Source organism: Gekko japonicus, unplaced genomic scaffold (assembly GCF_001447785.1).
Source record: "Gekko japonicus isolate JY-2015 unplaced genomic scaffold, Gekko_japonicus_V1.1 scaffold145, whole genome shotgun sequence".
In the NCBI taxonomy this organism is placed as follows: Eukaryota; Metazoa; Chordata; class Lepidosauria; order Squamata; family Gekkonidae; genus Gekko; species Gekko japonicus.
Window position 1 is genome coordinate 955,162 of NW_015173678.1, and position 10,133 is coordinate 965,294.

The 10,133-nt window shown below is 46.6% G+C and overlaps 1 protein-coding gene across 1 annotated transcript in view; it reads left to right on the plus strand.

The window, feature by feature from the left end:
* Positions 1–10,133, plus strand: part of PCLO (piccolo presynaptic cytomatrix protein) — a 271,526-nt gene that overhangs the window by 17,860 nt on the left and 243,533 nt on the right. Inside the window, 1 exon segment of the mRNA XM_015422970.1 lies at positions 268–435. Within this exon segment, the coding sequence (XP_015278456.1) occupies positions 268–435 (168 nt within the window).

Sequence of the window (10,133 nt, forward strand, 5' to 3'; positions counted from 1 at the left end):
GTTCAGCAAGGCGTGCCACCAGGCAAATCATTATTTCAGCGACCTGGTGGACCCTCAAAAGCTGCCCCTCAAGCAGCAGGGCCCAGTAAACCATTGTCACAACATCCAGGAGGTCTCACAAAGCTGCTTCCCCAGATGGCCAGCCCCGCGGCACCACCGTCAGAACAGCCAGGCAGGCCACAGCCAGAAGGCTCTCCAAAACCCACCGGGATGCAGCCTGGACTCGGGGTAGCTGTCCAGCAGCACCCAACAGTTCCCTCTCAACAGGCATCCCTACCTGCAGAATTGGCCCCAAAGAAAGCTTTCTGCCCTCTTTGCAGTACCACTGAGCTGATGTCGCACCCTCCAGACAAGGCCAATTGCAACACTTGCACTCAGTGTCAAATTGTAGTCTGCAGCCTGTGTGGGTTCAATCCTAATCCGCACATAGTGGAGGTAAGTAACCCTCTCGCCATAAATTAGGCCCCCAACGTAAAAAATGAAAGCTCAAACATTTAAGTTTCTTTTGGGCAAAGTGAGACTGCTGGGTGTTTGTCAGATACCAGCTTAGCTGGGCTTGGCGCATTGCCCTGGGCTGCCTCAGTGGACTGAGAGGGCTTCTGTCAATGTGGTGAAGGTTTCACAGCAGATGCTTCAAAGTCCCTTTGCAGACAAATGAGGGTGGAAAGGGAGCCCTGAGAGCAGGGAGTCTGGGAAACAACTGTTGTGGGTTGTGAGGAAGAAGTTCCAGTCCAGGCTTCCAGACCGAGTACATTTCAGTGTATTCAAATGGTGGTGCTCCTGGCTTGGGGAAAAATACATTTTTTGTCTGAGGTGAAGGAAGATGGTACAAACCTTCTAGCTTGGCTTACTGTTTCTTGGGGAGGGGCTGTGGCTCAGTGGTAGAGCATCTGCTCTGCATGCAGAAGGTCCCATGTTCAGTTCCTGGCATCTTCAGCTAAAAGTCTCAGGCTGTACATGGCGCAAAGAGCCTGAGACCCTGGTGAGCTGCTGCCAGCATGAGTAGACACCAATGAAAGACGAGTGGTCTGATTCAGTATAAACCAACTTCATGTGTGTTTATGTGTTTTATGAGAGCTTCCGTAGCTGAGATCCAGTTTGTATCTTTGGGGAGGGGGTATGACTATTTAAAAACTTGGGGTTTAGTAGACTGTATGCTTTAAAATGTAATGTATAGGAAGAACCCACAGGTCCACTGCACTGCACTGCCGGTGAATGCTGCTGAGCCATGAGAGCCAGGGTACTGTCAGTCCAAGTGGCGGGGTACCTTTCAGCAGCAGTGTTTCCGGCCTGTCAGAAGCATCTGTGTCAGTCCTTGATCAGATGCAGTAAACTGGAGCCTCCACCTTTCCGCCACTGACCAGCAGCTTCTCTTAGCAAAATTGGGCAAAATCACTGGAAGACTGTGGCACCCCACTGGAAGAGTGGCGACTCTAGGTATTATAATAGAAGTTCTGTTTTAAATACAGCACCTGTCACATTATTTTATTTTTTAACCTTGTGCTAGGCTGCTGTAATGATTTGGTCCTGGTCTGCTTTTGGCCGGAGTAGGAAAGACGCAAGCTGTGGGTACCGTTATATCAGAGTTGATGCGGCTGATTGTAATTGTTTAATTAGTCAACCCAATTGGTTATGCTGTAACAGGATGTGTAATCTTGATAGCAAATTAAATAGCTGGAGAGGGTAAACGGGGTACTTAGTCTAAATAGAGGATCGGTGATGAGCCGGGTAGATTTCATAATTTGGATAGTTATAGCCTCTGCTGGTTGGTGGAGAGTATTGGGGTTGACAGCACCAATGAAGGGGGGCCATGCAAGGGTCAGGGATACAGTGATTATGGGTGGAGGAAATATAGCGGTGGACGTGGGTGCTCTTCCTCTAATTGGAATGGAAGAAATCAGAGATACGGATATGCTCGGACTTCTTCCCACTTATATCCCATCCCAAGGGATGTTGGGTGCGGGGCTAGGAAAATTTACCATTCTCTGACACTGGTGTTATTCAATGCCAGGTCTATCAATAATAAGACCGATGTGCTCTGTGATTATCTCATGGAGTCACAGGTAGATCTGGCTTGTGTGACCGAGATCTGGGTGAGGGATGGTGAAACTGTTACCTTGAACCAGCTTACCCCACCTGGGTTCTCGGTCTTTCACCAGTCACGGATGTATGGGTGGGGGGGCATGGCTTTGCTTATCTGTGAATGTTGTTCCTTCAGGTCGCTCCCCACCCCAACAATCTCTGGCATTGAATGTGTAGGTCTAGCGTGTGATGTCGAGGAGAGTTTGGCTATCTGGCTAGTGTACCGACTGCTTAACACACCGGTAGATACCCTGTCTGACCTGTTAGATGCTGTATCAGGCTGGGCATTGGAATATCCCAGGCTTTTGGTCCTGGGTGATTTCAATGTTCATGCTGATGATGCAGTGTCTGTCCAGGCCAGGGACCTAGTGTCGTCCATGGAGGCACTGGGACTCTCCCAGTTTATATCAACTCCCACGCACAAAGCGGGCCACACGCTGGATTTGATTTTTGGGATGGAGATACATGTGGATCTAATAGCTACAGATGTAGTCCCATGGTCTGACCACTTTGCCCTGAAGGTCCAGCTGAGCATACTATACCCACCCTGTTTAGGCGGCAAGTGCATTTATGCTTGCCCGCAGAATTAAATGGACCCTAGTCAGCTTTAGGAAGCTCTGCAGGATCCGATACCCCTGGCACCTTGTTAGATGAACTGGTGAAGACTGTGACAACTGGCTCTCTAAAGCCATTGACGAGATTGCCCCTGGTGCCCTCTACGCACCTGCACCAAAGCAGCACCGTGGTATACCACGGAGCTGCAGAAGCAGGAGCTAAGATGGCTAGAGTGAATGTAACGGCATGCTTGTGTCGAAGTGTCACAAACATCTTATAGGATGTTTATGAAGGCCTATGAGACTGCAGGGAAGGCTGTGAAGAAGGATTTCTATGCAGCCTCCATTGTGTCTGTGAGCTCGTGCCCAGCCCAGTTATTAAGAGTTATTTGGTCTATTACAACTCTGCCACAGGGCAGACCAATTAGTAGGGAATTGGCCATTGGCTGTGAGGCATTTGCGAGCTATTTCACAGATAAGATCATGACACTCCACCAGGACCTCCCCGCCACAATTGAGACAGCAAAGGAACTGGAAGCCCCTTGTCCATCTTCTGGTCTGCTACTGGACCACTTCAATCGCTCACCCAAGAGAAAGTTGACAAGATCCTGGCAGTGGTGAGGCCTACCACCTGCCTCCTTGACCCATGCCCTTCTGGGCTAGTGAAATCTTGCAGGGAGAGCATTCCGACCCCTCTGGAAGAAATTATCAACTTGTGCCTTTCTACTGGGACTTTCCCAGAGGCTTTGAAGGAGGTGGTAGTTCGTCCACTTCTGAAAAAAACATAATTGGACCCAACGGTCCTGACCAACTACTGCCCAGTATTGAATCTACTATTCCTGGGAAAGGTGGTTGAGAGAGCGGTGGCTAAACAACTCCAGGCTTCCATCCTTGACCCATGATGCTTCCATCCTTGACCCATTCCAGTCCGGCTTCCACCCTGGCCATGGGACAGAGACGGCTATGGTCGCCCTTACAGATGATCTCCGTAGACATCTGGATTGAGGTGGGTCAGCGCTGCTGTTGTTATTAGACTTAATGGCAGTGTTTGACATGGTTGACGACAATCTTTTGACCCACTGCCTTGCCGATGCAGGCGTTCAGGGGGCTGCCTTGAAATGGTTTTCCTCCTTTCTCCATGGTCGGGGACAGAGGGTGGCACTAGGCGAGAGGGTCTCCTTGCAACACCCACTAGAATGTGGAGGGCTGCAGGGGGTGATCCTCTTGCCAATGTTATTCAACATCTATATGCGCCCCATCACCCAGTTAGTCTGGAGGTATGGGCTGGGTTGTCATCAGTGTGCTGATGACGCTCAGCTCTATCTGTTAATGGATGGCCATCCATCCTCCATCCCTGGAAATCTGTCTGAGGCTTTGGACACTGTGGCTGGATGGTTGCGGCAGAGCCAGTTGAAGTTAAATTAATCGAAGACAGAGGTCCTGTACTTGGGTCGGGGGGGGTGTATGGAGGTGAGCACCAGGCTTCCCACACTGGAAGGGGGCACCTTTGGTACTGGCCCAGTCAGTGAGGAGCCTGGGAGTAACACTGGATGCCTCCTTGTCTAAGGAGGCCCAGGATGCTCTAGTTTCCAGATCTGCATTTTTCCATCTTAGGCAGATCAGGCTACTGAAGCCCTATCTCTCCCCCCAGGACCTAGCTACGGTGACCTACGCAATGGTCACTTCCAGGCTTGATTACTGCAGCTTGCTCTATGCAGGCTTACCCCTAAAGCTGATCCAGAAATTACAGCTGGTGCAAAATGTGGTGGTGCATTGGCTGACATTGATGCCTGTGCAGGTGAACGTTTGGCATGTGCTTTGAGTACCGGATCCGCTTCAAGGTGTTGGTAATAACCTTCAAAGCCTTATATGGCCTGGGACCAACATACCTAAGGGACCACCTCTTCCCATATATGTCCTGAAGAGTGCTACGCTCTGACAGTCAACATCTCTTGGTGATCCCTGGCCCAAGGACGTCCACCTGGCCTCGACCAGGGCCAGGGCTTTGTCTGCCTTGGCCCCTACCTGGTGGAACATGGTCCCATTGAGATCAGGGCCTGTGGGATCTTACCCAATTCTGCAGGGCCTGCAAGATGAAGCTGTTCTGCCAGGCCTTTGGCTGAGGCAGCGGACGTCCATATATGGCCTTCCCAAGGTTGCTATCACCCACCCACTGATAACCAGCCAGATCCAGTGACATCAGTGGGCCGGAATCTCCCAACGGCAAGCTGCAACTACTATTTTAATATGTTTATAATCTGTTTTAAATTTTATTGTATTTATTAACATGCTGTAACCCGCCCTGAGCCCGTTTACAAGATAGGTGGGATATAAATGTGGGAAATAAGTAAATAAATAAAAGGTTCAGAAGTGAGTCCTCCCTTTCCACATTATTCCATCTGATCTGTACTCTCAGCAGATGTTGCAGAAGTTCATCTGGGCAAAGGGGGGAGCGGCAGCTTCTGCCTCCCCTGTTTTGGTATTTGTGGCTTGGTAAAGGGTGTTAAGACGCTGAACTGCAGGCTGTGGAAGTTCAGTAGTTCAGCAGTTTGAGACCTGGGTGCCGCATGATGGAGTGAGCTCCCATCTCTAGTTCCAGCTCCTGCCAACCTAGCAGTTTGAAAGCAAGAAACTGCAAGTAGATAAATAGGTACCACTTCAGTGGGAAGGTAACAGCGTTCCGTGCGCCTTGGTGTTTAGTCATGCCGGCCACATGACCACGGAAATGTCTTCGGACAGCGCTGGCTCTTCGGCTTTGAAACGGAGATGAGCACCGCAACCCTAGAGTCGGATTCGACTGGCTTTCGAGCAAGGGAACCTTACCTTTACCTTTAAAGGGTGGGGACACATGGCAGTGGACCATTGTCATCCACCTACTCAGCCTTGCTGGGTCATGATTGATGCACAGGACTTTTATTTTAAGATATTTATAGAGGCAGCCAGGTGCACAGAGGTGCCATGAGCCCATAGTGTGGGAGAGTGCCACTCTGTTGTCACATGCATGGTGTTGTCGGCTTTCGGTTTCTTGACTTAGGTGTGTTCCTAGTCTACTGTGCATTTGTGCAGGTAGCAGTGTGGTGCTGGTGAGGCAGCTAGGCATGCAGGTGAACTCTACCATGTGTAAGCTGTGTCGCTTCACCCCTCAACTGTGTGCCATTTGTGTCACCCATAGCAAAGGCCTGCTAAGCATGGCTTGCATGGTAATAATGGCTACTTCCATAGGAGTCATATCTTTGACATAATTTTGGTGGCACAAGATTTCAGTTTGGTAAATAGATGTTCTGAACAGGGTGGGGGTGGGGGATTGTAAGTGAAACATGAAAGAGAGGTGCTGAAACACAGGGCTTTCTCAATATGGATGGAGAGGTTTTCTAGCCACACATCCCACTACTATTGCATATCTCATCAAGAATTAGTAATGTTACTTATGTGTTTGTAGTAATGGTACTTATAATTACTCTTATAAGCTTGTCTAGTATCTGTGAGCTTTCTGGATGGGTTTTGATAACAAACGGCCACTTTTCCTGTATCCAGCACCTTCACTAACAGCAATTTTGCTGTCATTTTAGTGACAAAGAGTGCTACATTACGTAACACTGTTCAGACAAAACAGTTGCTCTACAGCTGAATAGGATCAACTGCCTTCAATGGAGTGTATGAACAAGCTGAATTAATATGCAGCTCACAGTAATTTCTTTAGGGTTGCCAACTGGTCTGGAAAAATATCCTGTCCACTTAATAGAGGCTCAATGAGATATTATTTACGAGAATACGTTGTTAATCTCCTTGTCCTATTAAGCTTCAGCTGCCCATTTCCACATGTTAAGCCTCTTTTAAAGGGACAGGACATTTTCCCTCCAGCCCAGTTGGCAACCCTGTGTTGTGATGACAGCACTTTCCCCATGCATTGTGGCCATCCCAGTTGCTACTGCTAGTTGCACAATGAGCGTGTTCATATGTCACATTGTCCTCATGAATGCATAACTTGAAGTGGTCATGAATACTCACAGGTAGAACAAAATGTGTAATGTGTTCTGGCATACATGTTGTGTTCCTCACTCTTTTTTGAATATGCATTGTCTAGTGTATAAGAGATAGAGATGCCAGCTTCCAGGTGGGACCTGGAGGGTCCCCTGAAATTGCAGGTGATCTCGAGACTACAGAGATCAGTTCCCTTGGAGAAAATGGATGCTTTGGAGGGTGGCTCTATGGTATTGCACCCCACTGAGGTCCTCCCCAGGCTCCATCCCCAAATCTCCATGAGCTTCCCAACCTGGATCTGGCAACTCTACCTCCTCATGCCCCCAGCAGCGGCTGAGGGGACCTGACAACCCTATCTGAATCCCAGTTCTAGGAGGCTACATCAGGGGAAGGCCTTAGCCTCTATGCCCTGTTGTTCATCCTCCAGAGGATCTGGTTGGCCACTGCATGTGAGACAAGATGCTGGACTAGATGGACCTCTGGCCTGATCCAATAGGGCTCTTCTTATGTTCGTAATGATAATAGATTAGCTTTGTCTGTGAGTAGCAGATGGTATTTTAAAGCAGGCTACATTGAAAAACATTATTATCGTTCACATTTTAAATACTCTTGATTTACATTTTCAAAATCAAATTTAATTTCCTGAACAATGGATTTAAAAAAATCATTGATTTTATTACGCACTTTACAACCATAGATACTTTATAATATTCGGCTAGGACTTTCGCATTCAATAAAATACATAGACGCATAAATTCAAGAATTGCAATTGCAGACTGTACAGATCTATAAATGGCACTTTATCTAATTCAATTTGAAAACACCTGGGAGGTATGAAAGAAAACAACAACCACATAACTATCATGTTAGATATTATTTAATTTCAAGAGGAATATGAGGACTTTCAAAGTATTCCATTTTGGACTTTGGATGAGAAACACAATTTCTCTCTTACAGTCCTCCTGTCTCTAGATAAGTATCTTGCTTCAGAAGGAAATGAAATGTATTAATAATAAAACAAACTGCTGCAGTTTCAAAAATGTTTGATTACATACATATGTAAGAGGCAATCTGAATTGCGTATTATTCCCTGCATAAATATAGATGTGCTGTCAAGTAGACATCTGTCATAGTTTAATGTGGAGGTTCCTAGCTCCCCTTCCACCTGCTCTCAGATTGGTATATTGGATTGTAGGAGACATTCCTTTACAGCCAGGCTTTCTCTGAGCTGGGAGGTGCTTGTAAAAGCATCATGCAGGTTCTTGGGTGTGATGTATAGATCAGGGATACATTTCCTGTCTGTCCAAGGCGATGTGTGGGACTAGCAAGAAACTCTCAGATGGAGAATCTGATTCTGTTTGTGCATGGAAAGATTCTTCAAGCTGTAGCCCTATGTAGTGGTTCTCTTTTTCTGTATTTATGTGCATGGGTGGGGTGTGTGCACTGCCATCTTTGGGTGTAAGTGGGTTCTTTATGGTGGCACCACCACAAAGTACCATCCAGCCTCCCATGGTTTCCAGTGGCTTGGGGAACAATAGTAAAGGCTCTGAACATGTACAAAGGGCAGAGTTTCCCAGTTACTTCAGCGCTTCTCTTGTGTGTGCACATGTATGTGAACAAAGAACAGGCATGAGGAGAGGTATTCAAAACATAGTCAGCACTCTTAAACAGGAAGACTTTATTAACTGGTGGTCATAAAACTAGCAAACCACAAAAGGTACTGAGGATCAGAGGCCACACAAAAGGGAGGAAAAGAGCCCAATATATTTAACTGTGTGCAAACCAAATATTAATATATACCATGCAAACATTACAGTGTGGTTAGTGCAAAGAGTCCCTAAATATGGTGCATAATACTGTGAGGCATGACCATTCATGTATAAAAATGTAGTACATAATACAGCAAATTATGTCAATTAGAAAAGTGTAGCAATTATAGCAATTGACATTCTGCTGGCTACTTAAGACACCATTTCGATATCTTCTTCAGAATTGTTTCTGTTACAGTCCTGTTGCAGAATTGCCTTTTACAGTTGTTGGAGACTGTTGTTTATCAGCCAATCATCTCCCTTATAAATAATAGCCGAATGGTGGTGGCACTTCTCTAGAACATTCCACACACTCCAAAATCAGTTCACTCTCTGATCTGTCATTCAGAGGGTCTCCCTATCCACTGGCTGCTTTGCCTGAGTCCTGCCTTCAACATTCTAAACAGTTTGCTCTTCCTCTCCCCCCCCACAGCCAGTCAGAACACAGAGGTTATTTGCATATGCAGCCTCATTGGCCTTTGCCTTGGAACACAGAGGTCGTTTGCATATGCAACTTGATTAGCTTTTGCCTCTAACATTCTAAACAGTTTGCTGTTCTGAGGTAAAATGTGTCCAATCTCCAGGTGAGGGCTGGAGATCACTCAGAATTACAACTGCTTTCCAGATGGCAGAGATCAGTTCCCCTGGAGAAAATGGTGGGCTCTGTATCCTTATATGCTGCTGAGGTGGCCCCCATGACAGCCAATGTGACGTAGAAATCAGGGCTTTGTTGCCAACCTTCAGGTGAGGACTGGAGATCACTCAAAATTACAACTGGAGAAAATGGTGGACTCAGTGTCATTATACCCTGCTGAGGTCGCCACAGCAAATTGACACTGAGTGTCCAAGGCCGGGGCACCCGCCCAGAGCCTCTTTCTAGAGGCCGTTGTATTTATTTCCACAACAGGCCTTTTTCCTAGTAGAGGATAAAGGAGTACATTTAAATCATACATATGTGTCTAGTTTCTCGTGTGCAGTTCTGATAATCTTTCATGTACAGCTCTGATACCAAAGAAGACCTTTTCCCCATTTTGTGTGGCCTCTGGTACTCAGTACCTTTTGTAGTTTCCTACAGAGGTCTCTTCCCCCTTTTTTGCTCTTTTTCCTTTTTGGTTTAGAGAGATATCAAACTAGCAAGCCAAATAAGGAAAAGAGATGCCAGGTGACTGCTTTATAATTATACAGAGCCCTGACACATTTTGCTGTAAAAGCTTCATCACAGGGCACTACAAAAACATAATTTTACATTAGGTACAAATAATAGGAGGACCCCACAATAAAAATTATTATACATTATTAATATTGAATTAAAAAGACGTGATAAAATTAACCCCCAAAGCAGACAGTAATTAGAATATGAAATGAAATGCACAGTCTGTACATTGTACATGAAGCAAGATACCAAATATATATAAATACAAGTGGGAACCCACAAAGACTTGTGGGAGGTGTCTAATTTCCCACTCCTTACTCGTTCCTTTTCCCGCTTCCTTTTCCCTTTGCCACCTAACAACCAGCCTACACTTGTCTGCCCTTTTGTCTTCAGGTTTCCCTCTCACCCACTCAGCAGACTTTACCTAGGAAAACTATGGCCCAGTTGTGTGGTGCTGGCCACTGGGCCAGGCCCACCTGCATGGTAGGGAACCCTCAAGGATTTGTGAGGGGCACCTCACTTTCCCCTGTATTCTCTTCCATGCTATTTCCTCTT